Raw genomic sequence first — 22,056 nt, forward strand, 5'->3', positions numbered from 1 at the left:
GCCAAATGGATAGACATTAATTCCTGTCCTGCACACTGCAGAACCACGCTCCTGGCTCTTTGCTGGTGAGCCCCTAACTGAGCCAGGCACCTTCCTTTTATCCTCCCTCCAGGCCTAGTATTAGCTGCAGGTAAAGCAGAGCAGGGCTAGCTGGGCCAAAAGGCGAGGCGCCCCTCTTTTCAATTCCCTCAAAATCAGGCGCCCCTCTTTTCAACTCCCTCACAATCTTGAACAGGATAGCACATGAGGCCCTTCCAGAATCATACAGTCAGCAGGTGAGCACAGACTGATTACCCTACCATAGGGGCTGCAAGTAAAGAGCACTAATGGTCCACATTAGGGATATTAAAATGTGTTTATTTTTGTAAATATTTCTTTATGTGTGGCATTGCGTGAAGGTTAACCGATGAGCTCATGCTCATCAGTTAACCATCTGTTACACTATTATATCTCTAGTCTATATTTTCATTTTAATGGAGATGAAACGAATCTTGATGACTCCAGGGACAGGAAGCAGTCCAAGAGAAGAGGAATGCCTATGAGCTCAGGAATTGGACATTTCTCTTGACCTCAACAGGGATATGCACATTGGTAAGAACATTTCTTTTCTGAATTTGTACCCTTATACAACATTTAACATTAAAAAGACAGAACAAGAACTGGAAAAAGACTATCATGCTAAAAATTATAATACATTTCTCCTTATCTATTTATCTTCCCATAAATACTGGATCTGTTTTCAACAAGGATTTCTTAAAGGTTTGTTGTTTGTTTGCTCAGACCTACACCATGTTACCCCTTTTGTGTTTCTGGTTCTAATACAGTTGTGTTGATGTATTTATGTATCTGTTTATCCATCTCTAACAAGGCAACACAAAACTAAAAATGAGTTTATTCCCACAAAGCACAACAGAAGTGAGAACAATATGCACAGAAAACAAACCAACAACAGATAAACAAAATATCTATGTAGTAAGAGAATGATCTTTCTTCAATACTGCCACACCTAGATGTTGTCAGAAATGTTGTTTATGATAATGTAAGTCACTTACTACTTACCTTAGATGGTTTTTCAGATTTCTATTTCTCCTGTAACCGAGTTTAGCCTGTTCTGAAAGGTCAAACCTAACCAATTCCAATTTCAAACCAACCTCCAGCTGAATTCTCAAACTACTTAGTCAGTTAACATACCACAATTCTTCCTCCAGTTTCTACAGTTAGCTGAACAAATCATCCTTAAGAAAAGCATTATGATTGACAGGTGCAAAGATTAACCCATGCTGATTATTTATACATCTTCACTCAGCATCAAACCATCATCAGCTGCGAAAACAACATTCCCCTTTTCAGCATCTCTTACTCATTTGGGACAGCATTATAACACTTTTGATGCTGTATTTTACCAATCGCGATAGGATTGTAAAATTTAGACCCTAGATAGCCTGATAAACCAGAAATCTGTTGCTGTAAAACCAAAATATGGATTATCAGATAAACTGCTGATTCTTATGTGAAATGTTTGACTTGGGTTATAACATTATAACACTATATGAGATCGATCTTTTAAGTATGAATTGATAAGCCACTAGCCAGCACTTCTTTCTTATTGTTATTAATAAAGAAGCACTTAAAATCAGAAACAGCATATGTATCAGTTGAGAGCAGGAGCTTTGCACATTTAAAGACACAACTTCATTTTTACTGTATGCTGTACTATGTGATCAACTGCAACAACAAATCAATAATTCTATCAGAAAGTATAGTACCTAGGAGTTAAACAAAAATTCAAAACAACAGGCAGCCTCTATTTGTGTAGAGTGATATAAAAATGTGTTAATCAAAACCTAAAACAACTTTTATGAACATCAAGATATACCTAATGTGGAATATTTGCAATACATGGACATTAACTTACTTCTTTGCAAAAGAAGTGTGGAACTCCTTTGAAAAAGACAATGTTGACTTTTGTTCTTCACATAAAGAACATAATATGTGTTCCTGTCCATTACCAGTATTTGGCAGCAGCAGAACGGCATTTTTGTTGAAAATAACAATATTGCTCAAAGGCAAATAGAGATGCAATTTTATTAAACTAACATTATTTTCAACAACTTCTTGGGAAAAACCTAAAGTAAAAGACTCAAATAGACTTTCTAAAACATTACTCTTCTACACGCAATAGCCTACACTGCCCTTCACATTTTCAGACATAGGTGAATTTTTAACAGAAGTGATATCTTAGTAGTGACAGAGCACTTTGAGGCACTTAAAACATAGTTTTATACAGTGCTTTCCAGTTTTCTCAAACAGAATTTCTTGGTTCAGAAAAATATTTTTTCTAGTAAAACTGAACAGAACACATGTTACAGATGAAAGTTTTATAGAAATTTGGTGTGTGCAAAATCCATTTGTCTGAAACTAGACATTGTTTATCCTGAGCCTTGGAACTTCCTGATCCGACACCCACATGACTAGACAGGTGCCAAACAAGAGAGTGTGCCAGACAAGGTGAAATCATTTCCAGCCTCTCTGCTGCAAGCCTCTAGGGTCTCCTGAAGCACTGACAGCCTTCCAACTAGGCTCCCCACCTTGCTGCTGGCCCTGGCTCTCAGGCTCCCTTCATGACTGCAGACCCCCACTGCTGGACCCAGTCACTGGGATCCTAATCCTGGCCAGGTTCTTTACCCTTGGCCACGCTCCCACCAGTTAGCCATCTTGCTGCCAGCCCACCTCCTTGTTCCTGCCCCACTCCCACACGTTGTCCTGCTCCCGGCAGCAAGGCCAGCCCCCATCCTCTGTCCCGACTCCGCTCTCAGCTACCAGTCCCCCCCAGCTCCTCTGCCACGGGACTCTCAGCTAGCCCGTGGGCTCTCTGGTCCAGGGACAGGACCACGGATGTTACTGACTAGAGAGCCCTGGACCAGAGAAGTTTAATGTGTACAGCTTCCATACCAATGCTGTGGAAGATGAATGAGATACTGGAATAAAGTGCTGTATCAGTGAATTACATGAAGAGAAACAATGCAATACATACAAGAAGGTTTTCTTCTCTCCACTTAAGGAATAAGAGGTATCAAGACATGAACAGACAACTGAAGCAGACACTAGCAACATACAGTTAGTGCTAGCATTGGACAAATACTGTGTTGTTGGTTTTTTTAAATCAAATATAGTACAATTTACCAGATTCATCTTTGGTAAATTCTTCATGACAGAGAGGTAACTAATATTTTCCCCCTCAGCTAGCTTCTTTTTGAGAAGCTGAATTATAAAATAGCTTCTGAAGAGAGTCATCTTTGAATCAAGATTTTAAAATTACTTACAGCGATCACTAGACATCAAAAATCGCATTAAATTGGTTAACCATCTGATTAAAGAAGAGGGTGGGAGGGAAGGTTGCTAGCCTTGCCTCCCACCACAGGCGGGGGGCTACACTGGTTGGGCAGGAGCAGCCCCTGCCTTCAGGCCACATGGGCTCACCACAGGCAGAGGCTGCTCTAGCATCCCAGTAGAAACAGTCCCTGCTTGAGTAGTGGTTGCAGCCCCTGCCTATAGGGTGCTCAGCCTTCTGTGGACAGAACCTGCTCTGGCAGGGACACCAAAGCAGTCCCTGCCTAGGGTGGGTCAGAGCGCTCCGCAGACAGGTGCTGCTCCTGCCTGACCAGAACAGCTCCTGTACACACTTAACTGCCTCCAGGGCTGGAGCAGCCTCCTGCCTGTGGCAAGCAAGGAGATGCTCCAGCCCATATCGGTTTAACATTCACATCCCTAGTGATCACCCATACGGGCTTGCCAACATTGTCTTCAGTAAATAAAGGCACTTCGGTATTTACAATCTCTCGCTATTCTTCCGTAAATTTACCATAGAATTTATGCTGCTGTTGGACCAGCCTGTGTCTACAGCCAGCCCAGGCGGCTGCAAACAGACGCTGCTTCACCCTGCTCCTCTCCCTCAGCAGCAGCCTCTGTGCATGAGGAGCTTGGACCCCGCCGGACAGGAGCTGCTGCCACCCCACACTACTACCTCTGTATTAGGGGCAGCAGTGTAGGGCGGCAGGCAGCCAGTTCACAAGGGGAGCTTGTTTTTAATCTGGTTCCCCTTGCGGACCAGTTCCCACCTGGCATCCCGTGCTACTGCCTCTTGATACAGAGACAGCAGTGTAGGGTGGCATGGGGCTCCCCGGGAGTGGGGCCAGAGTGCACATGCTGCAGGCCACTCTCCTGGGGACTGTAGGATAGTCAAGAAAATGATAAAATACCACGTGGTTACTCAACTATTCTAATACCCGCTGTCTAACATCTCTATCCAGTAATATTCCAGATTACTGTTGATATTATCTAAAAAACACAATTAAAGCTTCTCTTCTCCTCACTATGAACTATTAATGGTGTATAATATTCATGAAGCAAAACAATAATTATCCAAGTCAACATACAATAAAAAACTTTAAACCTGTTCAGAGTATTTTGAATACTTCACAACTCCCAGAAGTTCTAATGTGATTTATTGCCCATACAACTGGATTTTGTGCAAATATGCTGTGCTAATAAAAATATATTGCTGGTCCTCAGGGCACAACGCTGCTAAAAGGGAGCAAAGAGCATTCAATACCATAAATGAATTGAACATTGAGCACCTCACAGGATGGGACTCTAAAATGTAAAGCTAGCCCCAAGATTATCTCTATGTTAAAGCTTATCAGACATGGTATTAATGGGTGCTGCAGCTTACTACAGCAGCAATTTGCTTAACTCTAGATATAACTAGTGTAATGGACAGGACGAGTCACCAGCACCTAGTGACTAAGGGGTTCAACTCAGATAGCTAGCAAAGGTGCTGGCCAAGGGGCTGGGAGAACCAATTATCAGTAACAGCTCTGTAATTAAGACAAGGCCAACGATAAAATAATAAGTCAGAAAGGAATACAAGACAGAACACAACATTTAGAAGGATTGTTGTTTTTTACCTCAATTGTTTCCGTAGCTGTTCTACTTCCACATTTTGTTCTGTTACCGTTTTCAGAAATTGTTGATTAGTCTGTAAAATGAGGAAAGATTTATAACATATTCTTTGTTCTGCTAAAGACTACTTAAATGCACACTCTTGTTATATAGTGTCTTTTATCTGACACACAGTATGTTCACTAATGAATACAGACATGCAGATTTATTCATTTATTCTCTTTAATCAACTTATTGCTTATTTTATGGAGGCTTATTCATTAATGCACTGTCTCTTATCAGGCATCCCATTAAGGTAGACTAAATACTATGACCAGAAGTACCAAAATACTATCTTCCCAATTCTCAATTTAAACTCTATTAAATTACAGCTTGATTCAGTTAAAAAACCATCTATTTGCTACATAAACCAGAGACACTTTGCACTTAATAACTATTGGAAGTTATACTACAATTTTTGGAGCATCATAACACATTATATAAAGATTACTTAAGGTTCAGATGATTCCTGTTTACAGCCATTGTATAATACTCAACTAGTAGTTTAAACAGAAGTGTCAAACTTATTTTGAAGAAAAAGCCAACTCTCACTTTCAATTATGGTCTGTTGGTGACAGTAAAAACACAGTATTATACCTAACACCCAAAGTCTAGTATGGGACTATAACCTAAAAATACAGGACTATGAACAAAGTCATCAATGTCAATGGGATTACAAGAATATCCTAATGCTGGTATGTACATTCTGATTCACCAAAGAATATATGTGTGGTTATAAATGAAAGCCAGGGTCATGCTGGTCGTTAATATCATTGCAAAATACATGTACAGATACTACATTAGAAGTTAGGTACCCATGCTGAAAATATTCTGTTGCTATCAAGCCAGAGTAGACAAAACAAGTTTTCTGTTAGATAAGAGATATTTATTCACCTGTTTGTTGACATGTAAAATGGCTTTGTAAGTCAACACAATGGCTGTACATCTACATAGCAAGCAAGTCATCAGAGGACATGAAATCAAAATGGACACAGAAAATAAACTATATGGGGTCTCTCCACTCTGCGGTTCAGTGAACTTTGGGGAATATAAAGAGAAGGCAAGGAAGACATCTCTATCTTGCGCTTACGAAGTAACAGGGTAGTGTGATTACTAGGGCCCTACCAAATTCGCAGTTTAGAAAAAGCATCACAGACCATTAAAATCTGACATATTATTTGTTATCTTATAATATACAAGTTTCACAGGGGAGACCACTGTTTCATAAATTGGGAAACCTGACCCAAAAGGAAGTTGCAAGGGGGTTCCAAGTTTATTTTAGAAAAGGATCAAAGTATTGTCACCCTTACTTCTGTGTTGCTTTCAGCTCTGTGCCCCACCATCGGAAGAGAAGGAAGGGTGGCAATTAGGAATGTAAGCGTATTGGATAATTGACTAGTCCCTCAACTGGTCACTTCCCCTCTCTTGCTGCCTGTATTAGAGGCAAGTGGGGATGGGGAGAGCAGGAGCCAATTCCACCCAGCACTGTCTCCATGGGGGGAAGGGATAGCAGGAACTGGGTGCAAAATGGCAATCATCTGATTCCCGGCTTGCGCTCAGTCCCAGATGCTGGCAGGCTCTTTATACATTTAGAAGGCAGAGCTGCAGCAGGGTTAGCTCTTAGGGCAGGTAGCTAACTCCGCTGTGGTTCCCCCACTTACGGGCTAATCGACTAATCAATGGAAAAATCCATTGACTAGTTGATTAGCTGATTGAACAAAATTTAATCGTTTAAATTGGCAATACCATATCATACATACTTCTGAACTACTGCTGGCAGTGGCTCTGCCTTCAGAGCAAGACTTACAACCAGCAATCAACACTTTCCAGATGCCCAGCTCTGAAGGTAGCTCCACTGCCACCAGCAGCTAAAAAGTAAGAGTAGCAGTACTGTAACCCTCTTTTTCCTCATCTCCCCTCCCCCCCCCACACACAGTAACTTTGCAACCACCCCACAACTTCCTTTTGGGTCAGGATCCCTACAGTAAAAACATAATGACATTTCAGATTTAAATATCTGAAATAATAAAATATACTATTTTAAAAATCCCATGATTGAAACTGACCAAAATGGACTGTTAATTTGATAGGGCAGTAGTGATCACATTCATGAAAACTGAATTTCAACCAGGGGTGTTGAAATACTGAAAAGGACATTTGAGTGGGATAAACCTCTTTCAGACATAAGATTAGTCTGTTAATAATCACATTATGATTTTTTTATATGTAATTCTTTTTTTTTTTCATTATCCCCATCTCTGGAATCTTGAACCTTAGATCATTTGTTTTTATTTGTTTTCTCTATAAATGCAGCTCAATACTCTAGTATTATACAAGGAACAGAACCTGAGTTGAATCATTCAAGCTAGTGTGTATGTTTTTTCCAGGACTTCAACAGGGTTCAAAAAAGTTCTAGAAAAATTCCTGGAGGTTAGCTCCATCAATGGCCAGGATGAATAGTGATGGTGTCCCTGGCCTCTATTTTTCAGAGGCTAGAAATGGATGAAAGGAGAGGATAACCTGTTCTGTTCACTCCCTCTGGAGCATCTCGTATTGACCACTGTTGGAAGACAGGATACTGGGCTAGACGAACCTTTGGTCTGACCCAGTATGGCCTTTCTTATGTAACAGCAAACATGGTATCTGTTTGGTGGATAAGGGACTGCTTCAAAGGAGCTTGTATATACTTATGATAGCAGTTTTCAAGTATATAAAAGGGTGTCACAAGGAGGAGGTAGAAAAATTATTCTTCTTGGCCTCTGAGGATAGAACAAGAAGCAATGGGCTTAAACTGCAGTAAGGGAGGTTTGGAAAAAATTCTTAACTGTCAGGGTGGTTAGATCCTGGAATAAATCACCTGGGGAGGTTGTGGAATCCCCATCACTGGGGATATTTAAGAGTAGGTTAGATAGACTCCTATCAGGCATGATCTAGACTGTGCTTGGTACTGTCGTGAGGGCAGGGAGGTGGGACTTGATGATCTCTCGAAGTTCCTTCCAGCTCTAGCATTCTATGATTGTTAACCTGCAAGCCAGTCAGAACCCAGCAGCAGCTGACAAACAGTTAAGAAATCAGCTAGTCTCCCTCTCATTGGAAGCAGAGGGCTAATGCAGTGACTCTCTGTTCTGGATACCCCGAGAATCATCACAGAGACTCCTGCTGATATCAACAGGAGGTTTGCACAAACACGTAGGATAGAATACAACTTTTATATAGTAACTTGACCTTTTGAGCCATGATTATATAACTGCCACCAAACAAACTGACACTTTCATCCACACGAAAGCCTCAAAGAACTCAATATTGCATTACTTGAGCACAAAGTCTATCCACTGAGAAACAGTTACACAGTTGAAACCCCAGATTTCATCTATACTGTACCTTATTGTTACACTGTAGGAAGATACACTCACCTTTACAACCACTGCTATTTCTTCCTTTTTACTTCACTTTTCCCATCCTCCTTTCTGTCTCTCTCTCTCTATTTTCCCTCCTAGCAACATCTTTGATCCCACCTTTTTCTTAAGAAGATGAGGGAATGAGGTGAGGAAAAAGGAAAAATCCAACTGATAACCATGAGGCCAAACCACAAAACAGAAAGCCATGGCTCATGCAGTAAGGCAAGATTTTCAAACTGACTAGCAATTTTAGGTGCTGTAAAGGCATCTCTGGTTGAAGACTGACTTTTCAGGAAGCGATCAGTTTCTATCCTTTAAAAAAAAAAAAATTCCCCTCCATGGTACCTGAAACGGAGGCAGCCAAAATTGCTAGCAATCTTTGAAGAAGTTGGCTTAACATTAGTTTGAGCAGAAGCCAACACGCAAGAGTGGGAAGAATGGTTTCAAATCCCCAGAAGCATAAGCCAAGAAAATAATCCTAAAAAGATGGATCATAAAGGGCAAGAACGTCGACATCATCAATGACAAACTTCATAGAACACTAGTAAATGTGGTGTAGAATTGACCTATATAACCTGTAATTATGGGAGACTTAAAAATGTGCTGGACAAACTTAGTTTTCATTTGAAATAAAGTAACTTTTTTTGCCTTTTCCCTGAGATCACATTTTCCTGACTCAAATTCAACATAATGCAAACTATACACTAGTGTGAAAGCTTGTCACCAACTTCTCCTAAAGATCACAAATTACTGCTTATACCACAGCCAGCTAGGGTGTCTAAAAAAGAGCCACAGTTCCTTGGATTTGGACTCCAAAATCCGTTTATCCTTTCATAGGGCAATGCTGAACAGGCTACAACTTATTGCACAAGGCAAGGTAACCACAAGCTTCCTACCAGTTGGTGGCCTATACCTGAAAAAATTGCTCTGAGCAGCCAAATTATCAATGATCACAAGAGTGGTCAGCAGCATGAAATTCGGTATAACTGAGGGGACTGAGAATAAGGAACAACTCCCTGCTTTGACAGAGATTCCATCTGTGGTCTCGGTCAACTCACAAAAGCCACAATTTTAAAGTAATCAAAAAGTTGAGAACTCCAAAAATAGGTTTAAATCTGTTTAACACTTTCATCTGTATTAAACAAACTCTGAAGTTTAGAAAGGGAAGAAAATGGACAACACAGGCTCCATATTAAAAGAGGACAAGTCCTAAGTTCTGATGCAGGATAGAAGGAAGGCAGGCAGGCAGGCAGGCAACTTCACTATAATAAGGCTTTCTGGGATGGGCTACTTGGTAGGTTCATTACTTGGGAAGGGAGTAACACAACCTAGTTTATTAAGTAAGATATTCAAGAGTAAAAAAAAAAAAATTGTCACCAAGACAATTTATGATGAGGCCCAATTATTTGTAAATTATATGACGATGTGTCGAAAGGCAGCATGTTGTGTCATGTTACTAAACATGTAATGTCTGGTGTCTTTGCAATGGATTGCCAATAAAAGAAAACATGAGGCATTTGCTCTGCATTGGCCCTGAAAGCATTAATGAAGCTGAGAAAGAGCCAATTATGTGATAGGCCAGAGAAACAACCCTTGATTGGAAGATGAAGTTAAGGTAAGGAAGTGTAGGCTGGGCCAGTATAAAGTGAGGAAGCTGGTAACAAAAATAGTTGTGATGAGTAAGTCTATAGCCATTCTTTGTGAACTGGAGAAGAAAGAAGGGAACCCTGGCAAAGAGTAGACCTCTGATGGAAGGGCATACTCTGAAGAGTAAAAAAGAAAACCAGTGAGAGATGGGTAGAAATCAACCTAGGAAGAGAGGAGCCAGACTGGTGAATGACTTGGCTGCACATTGTAAGGTCTGAAGTAGTGTGTAAGCCTGGATTCCCTTACTGATGGGAGTTGTACTGCCTGGACAGCTAGTCCAGTGAACCTTTGTACCCCACATAATGATCTGGAAGGAGTGCTGAGTCATGAAGAAGAAACCACAGCTCCTGAAATGAGAGAAAACAATGGGACTAGGGAGGAAGGGGAGAAGAGACCGCAAGGGGAGGCATTGGACCTAGGAAAGAGTTTTATCCCTAGAACAGCTATGAGGAGAAGTCACCAATGTTCCCTCTAATATTTTTCCATCCACTTACAGCATAATTTTTTATGAGCACCACCAGTAGAAACACATGCTACCGGCTATGGGTGCTCTGCTAATCGGCTGCCCAAATGCACAGCTTACAACAGGGAACACTAAATGCCACCTGGGGTGAGTACGGTATATTGATCCTCCCTCCCAGTTTAGACTGACAATTCAATAGTTTGAAAGTGTGAACATGCTATCCAGAAGGATTCACTTACCAACTCTGTTTTCTCATTGGCTAATCGAAGTTGCTCAGTCAGTTGCTGAAAGCCAGCCAACTGATCCTAAAATAGGAAATACAGAGTTTGTAATCATCATCAAGGGCTTTTAATTATCCTAAAGGAATTTTAAGTTCAACTGACAGCAATTTCAACAAATTATGTATGTTTTAATGCAGTTAGTGTTACCTCATTTTTTTATTTTAATTAGATTATTAGTGGAATTATTAGGCAGATCACAGATTTATTACTGAAAAAGGTGTTCAAGCTTTAGAGTCAATTTCTAATTAGTTACATAATGCCTCCCTCCTAAATGGATACAAACCTAGCCAGTGCAAACAAGAATAAACAAGACCACTCCCTCCATCCAGAACACCCTCCATGCAACTTGTCATAGAGGATCCACAGCGCAGCTACAAGTAGTTACATGAAGCACCCTGCTGCAGTTTAGCCCACAGACCACTAGTTAAACTGTGCAGCCCAAGGTATGGACTGAGTTTTTTAAAAATAAATAAATATGAACATATTTTTAGAGGGAGTTGAAGAACTATTTGACTGAGTCTAGCTCTAGCTCCTTTAGGTCTTTATATACAAATCCACTGCAATATGCATGCCCCATCTGATTGTCAGAGAACACACATAAAATATAGTTTAACTATAGATATGGATTAGAACAAAAAACAGTGGCTTCTGACATCTACAATTGTCTCTTACCATTAAATATTTAGATGATTACTGGAATACATTTAGTAGCAGCAGTGGTGGTTTTTGTTGTTGTTTTTGGTAAAATAGTGCTGGTACAAAGCTTGCCAGATATCAAGCAAAAAAATAATAAAAAAAAAATACCAGGAAAAATTTATGAAGAAAAATAAATCAATAAATAAAAGTACCGGGGCCGAAATGTGGTCACGGCCCCTTTTTATTGCCTCATACCCTGAGCAGGCTTCCATCTGGCACAGCGCAAGTACTCCAAGGGCTGGCTTGGGGCTGTGCCGGGGGAAAGTGGCGAGTGCTCCCAAAGAAAGGTGGTAGTACGCTGTACCGGTGCATACCATCACAAAAAAAGCACTGAGTAGCAGATAACTAAATAGTGGTAGTGATATATAGGATTTCAAATTTGATTTACATACATCCCTGGATTATTTCCAGATTAAAATGACTTGACAAAAGAAACATCACACTCAAATCAAAATTACTTTTTGTTTTTGCCTTTCTACCACATGAATCTGTGCTTCAGTCATGTGCCCCTGGTACCGCTGCTGGAGTTGATCTAGTTCCTGTGATACTCTCTGCCAGAGTTCTAGTGCTTGCTCTTTTTCCTAGAAGGTTTAAAAACAAGAAAGATTACATAGAAAATTCTCTTATCAGATCATGTTTACCTTAATGTGCAAAACTTGAAAAAATGGGGATCTTATACTTCATATTGAAGAAACTTAAAATAACTTCTATTAATGTATATAGTATCCTGAGTTTTTGTGGTTAAAACCCACTCCATGAGAGAAGCTGGAATGGAAATATGGAGTGGTTACTTCCACTCCAGCTCATCTGATGACATGGGTTTTATGTATGAAAGCTCATGATACTATATATTTTTGTTAGTCTCTAAGGTGCGACAGGACTACTTATTGTTTTTAAAGTTACAGACTAACATGGCTACTCCTCTGAGATCACTGTTTCTATATCGTGTTGCCAACTTTTCCCAGGCCAGCGCTAAAACTTTCCCAAATCTGATGAAAAATTCCCACATTATTTTTTATATGGTATAAAGGTTATTTTATGTATAGTTAATTCATTGGTTTTATTATTATTTTACTTACACACACACACACACACAGGTGTAAAATTGCATGCATGCACATATATATATATATATATATATATATTTTAACTCGAAATATCCTTCACTTGCACCAACACCACACCACATATGTGGTTTTAAGTAATTTGTTGCAATTACTTTGAAAAGTTTCACTGACTCTGGTTTAATGCAATGAATGAGTGGAGATGTAATTGAAAGAGAACATTGAATTGGTTCATGTAATCCAAAACATATTTAAAAAATAGTAGGTAGGCTTTAAGTTCTGGATTACACATTGCATCAAATATTTCCTTTGCTTTTGGACTTTTTTGATAGGCACACTCAAGTTGTATATAGTTAAACAGAGCATCCCACAACACTAATATTCTATTTACACAAGGGTGTACAGCTAACCACCTTGTTTGACTTGGTTTTAACATAGATAACTTTAAATGGAGAAAATATTCAACCATCTCCTCAATTTCTTCTTTCTTTTTAACACTACGTGCTGGATAGTTAGTGATATTGGTTATAAACTGCTCTATGAAATCAGGCAAAACTGTAGTAACTGAACTTGATATCATGGCTGATGTATGGCAAATACATCTCAGCAAAACAACATTTGGAACAACCTAAGTTTAGAGAAAAAGGAATTCTTTGCTCCTATCATCAAATTTGCACCATCACAAGAAACACCCAAAATATTATTCAATGGGATTCTTTTGTGAACATTGATCAAAAACTGCTCTCAGTTGGTCAATAGAGTTGCCTGTCAATTATTAGAACTCATTGAACTTGATGCTAAAAATTGTAGCGGAAGGCATATATACCAAATTCAAGGAATCAATCTGAATCGTCTGCAAATTTTTATTACAAAGGAACGACGAAATGAACAGAAATTTCCCAGGATATAGAAACACTGTCTGAGATTCTATAAAAGGGAGGTCACTCATCTTATGTAGTAACTGGTATTCTTTGAGATGGGTGTCCCTATGGAGGACACTCCAATGTAGAGTGTTGATACTCCTGTGCTTATAATTGGAACTTTTTAGCAACAGTATTTCCCATGGGTGCCAAAGCGCATGCGCCATCAACCATCCCTCAAGTTCCTTCTATACCATGGAGAGAGGTTACAACTCCAAAGCAGAGGGGAGTAGCGAGGGTCGTGGAGCGTCCAGAGGCACACCCATCTCAAGGAACATCAGTTACTGCACAAAGTGAGTAACCTCTCTCCTTCCTCAAGAGGTGTTCCTGTGGGCGCTCTACTGTGGGTGACTATGGAGCAGTACCCTGAGAGTCTGGAATGAGGGGCTTGGGACCTGACCGGTGATCAGCAGAGAGGACTGCAACCTCAAACCTAACATATTGTGCAGTGTAAGAAGAAGTTACTCACCTTGGTGCTGTAACGATGGTTCTTCGAGATGTGTCCCCCCATGGGTGCTCCACTGTAGGTGTTGGGCTCATCCCGGCACTGCAGATCGGAGACTTTCAATAGCTGTTGTCAGCCAGACCATGCATACTCGGTTAGCATCTCACACCATTTGCGCTCTTCATTCATTGCACGTGGTCCGGCTCCAGCCATTTCCTCTCACCCCTTGGTTATCTATAACGAGAAATAGGCCAAGGCTCCAGAGCGGGGAGGAGGGCGGGACATGGAGCACCCACGGGGGGACACATCTCGAAGAACCATCATTACTGCACCAAGGGGAGTAACTTCTTTTTCGAGTGATGTCCCTGTGGGTGCTCCACTGTAGATGACTACATAGCAGTACTTGGAATGCTCCCGGGAGTCAAGGCTTATCAATGACAGAGTACTGCTGAAGCCACAGTGGAATCAGCAGCCAATTGTTGCACTATTGCAAAATGATTCATAAATGTGGCATTAGATAACCATGTAGCTGCTCGACAGACGTCATGCAAAGGAACCCCTCGCATGAAGGCCATTGTCGTAGCCATAGCTCTCAGAGTATGCTTTTCATGGGTTTTGAAGACTTTTGTTACGAATGGAATAACAGGTAGTGATGCATGTTACTATGAGTCTCGCAATACATTGAGACAACAAAGGGTTGCCTTAAGAAGGGTTCTGTTACCAGCAAAGGTGCACTAGGAAACTAATTTAGACTGGGGCTGCTGACCAGATGGTAAATGCCTTTGTCCCAGAAGGAGATCCGGCCTGGAACCCACTGTATCTATCACCAGCGGATTTCTCAGATGGAAATAAACACAGACTCTGATATCAAATTTAAAAGATGTAAAAATGTATTGAATACAACAGGTAACCAATAAACTTGAATAAACACAACACAAAACAGTAAAACCAACCCTACACCCTTTTAAAATAATGAGATGTTATGCAGTGTGTAAAGGAAATTATACTCCGTCTGTCCATAGATGGTAACCGACAGCCGAGGCTCAGGACCTACAACCCTTTAGCTCAGATAGCCTCAGGGGAGGAACACTGCGGAGTCATTGTTGTTGCTCTGTCGATGGTGTGACAGTCAGTTTGTGAGTAGGACACACACAAGATGGTCTTCCCAGCTCCGGAGTAGAGGGCATTCACCACAGCAATCGGAGTTAGGCAGTGTGTCCAGTTCGTCAGGACAGGTAGCTAGAGTCCACTTGCACCAGGCTTTCACCACAGTGGTGGACTGAAGCACCCTGTTAGATGCTGGTCTGTTATCAGGATAGGTCCCGGCCTTCACCACTGTCCTGGAGACAGCAAGCTAGGCACACGATGAACTCACAAAGAGACAGGAATGAAGGAACCTGAGAAATTAGGAACCCGAACTCTCTCAGGGTCCGAGCTTATAAACGCCTCTGGGCGGGAAAGCAGCTGGAGTGCCAGGTGCAGAGAATGGTGTTGGGTGAAGACAAACTGGTGTAGTGTGTATAGTCACGTGCCGTATGCAAAGGATGGTTTTGGTGGCAAAAGTCCTCTCAGTCTGTTGGGTTCCATGTTAAAATCCCATCATGCACCACAACTCCATTTTGGATTGTCCCTTTAGTCACAGTCACCATTTTGGTTTTAGTGCATTTCTGAGTACATTAAATTCCTGCTAACAGTTCGCTATTGATACTATTACGCCAGTCCCGCGTTCTATCAATATAAAAGGCAATTGCTCAACACATGTCGATGGTATGGAGTACAGCTTCTCGTGCAGGGAGCGTGAGGATTCCAATAGAATGAGCATAGTACAACTGGTTCATTGACATGAAAGTTGGAGCAAATTTTGGGAATAAAAGCAGCAGGATGGACTCGCAATATCATGGAATTGTTGGTGAAGGACGTGAATGGTAGCATCGCCATCAAAGCTGCCAGCTCACTAACCCTGCGTGCAGATGTAATTTCCAATAGAAAAACAAATTTGACGGTGAACATGTGGAGAGAAGTCATGGCTAATGACTCAAAGAGAGGATAAATTAGAGTATCCAGCACCAAGTCCAAGCTCCAGGAGGGTGGCGGTGGTCTAAATGGGGGATTGAGATTCGTCGACCCTTTCATTAATCTCTTCGTGGTGGGGTGAGCAAATACCGATACCCCCTCTATAGAATGGTGGAAGGCACTGACTGCTGCTAAATGTACTTTCAAAGAGGAGATAGGCCCGTTCGTTGGAGATAAAGGATGTAATTGAGGATCTGGTGCAGCAATGATGCACACAGGTCAATCTGGTTATCTGAGTACCAGACTACAAATCGCTGCCATTTAGCAAGGTAAGTTGTCCTTATAGATTCTCTCCTACTATGCATTAAGACCATTTTTACTTGTTCCGAACAGAGATCTTCAGATGCTTTGAACAAGCTACAAGCCATGCCATTAAATGTACCGTTTCTGGTCTTGGATGAAGGAGAGAGCCGTGGTTCTGAGAAAGCCGGTCTGATAGGCAGGGAAGAGGGCAGGGTGGTTGTAAGGACATTCGATGCAGAAAGGGATACCACGGTTGTCTCGCCCATGCTGGGGCTATGAGAATTACTTGTGCTGAGTCTGAGCTGGTTTTCTCTAACACTCTGGGTATCAGTACAGTCAGGGGAAACACAAAGCAGGGGCATGTTCCAATGGATAAGAAACGTGTCCCTTAGTGATCACTTCCCAATGCCTGCTCTTGAAAAATAGTGGCAACAATTCTTGTTGTCGTAAGTGGCAAATAGGTCTATTTGCAGAGACCCCAGAGGCAGAAGATGCTCCGAAGAATGTCCGTGCTGGGTAGATGGCAATGTGGAGATACGCGTCTTGGAGGTTCAGGGCTGCAAACCAATCATCATTGTCTAGTGATGGTATTATGGTGGTAAAGGTCACCATTTTGAACCGCTGCTCCCAGAGGTGGCGATTCAGTTTTCTGAGATCAAGGATGGGTCTCCATCCCCCCATTTTCTTCTTCATGAGGAAATAACGGGACTAGAAATCCCTTCCTCTGAACTGCATTGGAACCATCTCTATGGCTCCGACAGACAGGAGTCGATGGATCTCTTGCTTTAGGAGATTCTTGTGAGATGGATCGCTGAAGAGAGACAGGGTTGGTGGGGCAATGGGAGGAATGGATATAAATGGGATTGTGTGTCAGAAAGCCACAAGCTCTAAGATCCATCGGTCTGATGTTATGGTGGCCCATTGACCGTAGAACGGATGTAGACAGTGATGAAAAATGTATGGGACATGATGTTAAGTCCCAACAACATAGACTGGTTGCATGCCCTCCACCAACAAGTCAAATCTGCTGCTTCGTGGCAGCCTGGTTGGTCATGCGAGGTGGTTGAGTGTTGCAGGCATTCTCTTGGACGGACTTGATCAGAGGTACGGTGTTGTTGCCTCTGGAAAGGATAATTGTACCTTATGTGGTATGGATAGTACCTCTTACTAAGGAGGCATGTACATCCCAAGGGTACGTAGGGTCTTACGGGAGTCCTTTCCAGAGTGGAGGATGTCATCCATTTTGTCTGTGAAAAAACTCTCTTTTCAAATGGAAGATCCACCACCTTACTCTGAAGTTCTCTGGGAACTCCGGCAGAGGCGAGCCAAGACCATCTCCTCATAGCTATCACTGTGGTGTGTATGGGTGTATCTGCTCTCACCAATGTACAGCCCTCTTGCACCACAGATTTTAAAAGTGGCCTCTTGGAATCAGGAACGTATTGGAGAAGGTCAGTCACTTCGGAATAATTATAGAAGTTGTGATTTGATAAGAGGGCAGCATAATTCACAATGTGGAAAAGTAATGTGGCGGAGGAATAAACTTTCCTGCTGAAAATATCTAAGGGTATGTCTACACTACCACCCTAGTGTTACCTCAGTTTGCAGTTAAGAGTTATAAGGTTGTGTGAAAGAAACTTGTGAGATGTTATGAGTGCTGACTATATCGAACTAAAATATTGGTTCGAACTAAGGGTATTCGAACTAGTAGTTAATTCGGACAAGTTTTCCTTGTCAGTGTGTATGAGAGAGTGAAAGAGTGTGAGTGTATACAGTCATGTGTTAGTGTGAGAGTGGTGGGTATTTTTGGGGTTTTGGTGACCTGTGGAGTATTCCTGGGTCTGAAGACCAATTGGTTCCCCACGGATTACATTCGGAGAGCACAAGGCCTTTGTCGGTTAATCTACAGTCTGCCTACCCTAACCCAGAGGGCTTGGTCCAGTGTCATCGTGGGACTCCTCACAGTTCCTCTGCCAAGGCTTGCAATTAGCTGCGGCATTGAGGTCGTGAGCTTCTCGTCTGTCTACACCACGTGATTGTAAAGTATACTCCTTGTGTATCTAGGGATCTTTTCTATCTTCTTAATTTTCAGGGATAGAGAGGGAACTGTTTACGAAGATATTACCTGCTGTTCTGTATTTCAAATTTTACAATATATGGTTGGGCCCCAAATTAAGTCTGTGTCTTATTTCCGGGAAAATCCGTGCCGGTGATAGATACGGCCTCGAGTAATCGGCCTCAGGTGAGCGCTCTTCTGGGACTTGGAACATTTAACATCAATCTCAAGTTAGAGCGCGTCCAAATTAGGTTTCAAAATTAATCGTTACTGCGTCCCAGGGTAACACTAGTTCGAACTAGGGTGGTTAATGTAGGCAACAAAAGTTGCAAATGAAGCCCGCGATTTAAATATCCCGGGCTTCATTTGCATCTTGTCGGGCGCCGCCATTTTTAAAGCCCCGGTAGTTCGGACTCCGTGCCCGCGGCTACACGCGGCACGGAGTAGGTAGTTCGGATTAGGCTCTCTAATCCGAACGACCAGTACACCTCGAGGATTAGAGAGCCTAATCCGAACTACCTACTCCATGCCGCGTGTAGCCGCGGGCACGGAGTCCGAACTACCGGGGCTTTAAAAATGGCAGCGCCCAGCAAGATGCAAATGAAGCCCGGGATATTTAAATCCCAGGCTTCATTTGCAACTTCGGTTGCCTACATTAACCACCCTAGTTCGAACTAGGGTGGTAGTGTAGACATATCCTAATTTTTTCATGACCCTCTCAGGACCTATGTTTTGTACTATGGTGTCTTGGATCCTTGGTGAGCTGCATCAACGACTAGCGAATTTGGTTGTGGGTGATTGAATAGGAATTTGAAACCTTTACAGGGCACAAAATATTTATCAGCCTGCTTACTAGTGGGTACTACAGAGGCCGGAGTCTGCCAAATGTCTTCCGGGGCCTCCATGATCGCAATTTTGGAACGTTGTTGAGGGTGCAGATTTTTCAGTAAATGATATTGTTTGGCCTGGACCTCGGCTAGTTGGACCTCCTGAGACTCCGCCACTTGCTTGAAAAGCTCCTGAAATGGTTTCAGGTTGTCTGACAGAGACATATCACCTAAAAAGAGCACCTCATTTGGGGAAGATGATGATTGGTCTGTTATTGGTGGCTCCGGTTGCTGGTCATCCCACTCGGACAATTGACCTTCTTCTGGTTCAGAGTGATGGACCACGGTCACAGGACTCTGTGAAGGAGGGGTTGGTTGGTGTTGCTGATGTTGTGGCTCAACTGTAGCCCCATGATGGATTGGTAAGTGACAACGGCATGGAGATCGCCTGTATGAATGGGAGCGATAGTAGTGAGGAGAAGAGTAACTTGGCCTATGATAATGCTCATAATATCAGACTGGGTCAGTGATGAACATCTAGATGAAATGACGCTATTGTAATGCCTGCAATAACTAGTATGAGTCGACTGCACCGGTGAGTGCAGTGAGCATCTCGAGGAAGGACCGGGAGAAAGTGAATGATATCTATAATAATGTCTCCTATAATCTCGCAATAGCTCTCGGTAAGGCGATAGAGGACTCCGTCGAGGGGAATAATCAATGTCTGAATGCTGACAACAATTTACTTTAACCATAGGACTCCGATGGTTATTGGTCTTATCTGCGGCTTTCCTCAGTGTTGATGCAGTGCCACCCCATGCCATTGTACACTGTGCCGATGATTCCATCCCAAGTGGCGATGTCGTCAGCGCCGACATCTGAGACGCCCCTGGTGCTGATGGACCCAGTGCAGAGTCCTGCCATGCATCCATCGGTGCCAATCGCGGCAATGGTGTTGGTGCCAATGGTGATTCCAGTATCATTGGTGCCGAGGACGACTAATTGCCTGGTAGTCTGAATCTCCAGAGCCGGCACTGATCTTGGTGCCAGCAGTGACCGACTAGCCGGTGCCAGGGTCATCATTTTCTTAGACTTTGCAGCTGTAGCCAACCCAGAGGCCCCAGAGACAGTGCCGGACGTACTGGGCTTGTCTCCTCTGCTGATTGCTAGCCCGGTCAGCAGGAAGCGGGGGGGGGGGGGGGCACTCTTATCTTTTTAACTGTGGTCATCTCAGGAGAAGAAGCTCTGTGCTTCTGCGTCATGCCCCACTGTGATCTCAGCACTGGGGCAGCGTTGTCGGGTTGAAGTGCCTTAAATAAAATAATCTTGAGGAGCATTTCTCTGTCTTGGTGCGCCCTGGTAGTTAGTTTGTAACAATGAATGCACTTCTATGGGACATGCGCCTCTCCTAAACATCGAATACATTCCGAATGGCTGTCAGAGGCTGGTATAGGCTCGCGGCAAAGGGAGCATTTCTTAAAACCTGGTCAATCAGGCATTGTTGAGTTCCTCTCACTCCCTTAGGGCTTAACTCAATGAATATACTAAATATTGTCCGTACTACTCTTTTTTTTTTTTTTCAGGACAGCCACGGGGCTGCTATTTAAAAGCAGTGAGAGCCACAAATGCTTCAACAAAAAAATATATTTTTTTAAAACAAGAAAGAACTCTGAACTATTAAACTACTTAACTAATTAAACTAATTCTAACTTCTTCACAAATATACTTACAGGACACTGGACTGGATGAGGAAAACGAGCTCCGTCTGTGACCGAGGATGGTTGAGAGCAACTGGCAGGAGCCGGACCGTGCGCGATGATCAAAGGGCACAAATGGCACGAGACGCTAACCGCGCATGCATGGTCCAGCTGACTATAGCTACTGAAAGTCTCCAAACTTCAGCGCCGGGATGAGCCTAACACCTACAATCTCGAGCACCACAGGGATGCACCAGAGCACCACAGGGATGCCACTCGAAGATCTATTGCGTAATGTTTCATAAAGGTATGTGTAGATGCCCATGTTGCAGCTCTACAAATCTACCAAATGTCCATAATGGGCACACTTCACGCAGAAAGACTGTGGAGGTGGCCATTGCCCTGGTAGAGAGTGCCTGCAACTGAGTCAGTAGTGACACCTTATTGATGTCATTGCAAGTTTTAATACAATTTGTTATCCATTTTGAAAGCCTCTGTTTTGAAATTACCTGCCCCCTAGAGTAATCTGTTATGGAAATTAACAGCGTGGAAGAGCATCTGAATTGCTTTGTTCTAGCTAAGTAAAAAGCAACTGCCATAAAACATCCAAGGAGTGAAGTCAAGCTGCATTAGCATCAGGATGAGGCTTTTGGTGGAAAACAAGTAAGTATATAGGCTTGCTGAGGTAGAACTGTGAAACTATCTTTGGAAGGTACTTCAGATGTGGTCTAAGCATCACTTTATCATTGTGAAATATCATAAATGGCAGATCCACCATGAACGCTGCGAACTTGCTGACTCTTTTGGCTGTTGCGATGGTACGTAGGAAAGCAATCTTCATGGAAAGATGCGACAAAGTGCACATTGCCATCAGCTCAAAAGGAGAATGGGTTACGGTGTTATGGACCAAGTTAAGATCCTTATTGAGTTTATGATTAGACTACAAACTTCTTCCAAACAGGTGAGGTCCTGCGTAATAACCCTCAGGGGAACCAGGCCTTGAAATGGAGTTTGTGAACGTCACGATGAAGAACCCAGCACTGATCCGGAGATAGTATGTCCAGCCACTGGAATTGGAGGAGCAGCTGACAACTGAGACAGGTAAGGAAACCAGGTCTGCCTGGGTCATGCCGGTGCTATCAGAATGACCTTGGCCCTGTCCAGTTTTATTTTTTTGTATAACTTTGTTGAGAAGGGGAAGAGGTGGGAAGGGGATTGTGAGATCAACTGATCATCATGGCATAT

At 42.4% G+C, this 22,056-nt stretch overlaps 1 protein-coding gene across 3 annotated transcripts in view; it reads right to left on the minus strand.

Moving 5' to 3' along the window:
• Window positions 1-22,056, minus strand: part of SCLT1 (sodium channel and clathrin linker 1) — a 134,205-nt gene that overhangs the window by 87,801 nt on the left and 24,348 nt on the right. For 2 of the 3 annotated variants that reach the window (XM_089777978.1, XM_089777979.1), the window contains exons 8-10: window positions 11,945-12,067; window positions 10,749-10,814; window positions 4,968-5,038 (exon numbers count right to left, since the gene is read on the minus strand). In XM_089777978.1, the coding sequence (XP_089634104.1) occupies window positions 4,968-5,038; window positions 10,749-10,814; window positions 11,945-12,067 (260 nt within the window). Of the gene's footprint in view, window positions 1-4,967; window positions 5,039-10,748; window positions 10,815-11,944; window positions 12,068-13,939; window positions 14,134-22,056 lie in introns of those variants that run through there. The other variant, XM_089777980.1, reaches the window with a different exon arrangement.

This window comes from Pelodiscus sinensis, chromosome 4 (genome assembly GCF_052426305.1).
Source record: "Pelodiscus sinensis isolate ZL-2025 chromosome 4, ASM5242630v1, whole genome shotgun sequence".
NCBI lineage: Eukaryota > Metazoa > Chordata > Testudines > Trionychidae > Pelodiscus > Pelodiscus sinensis.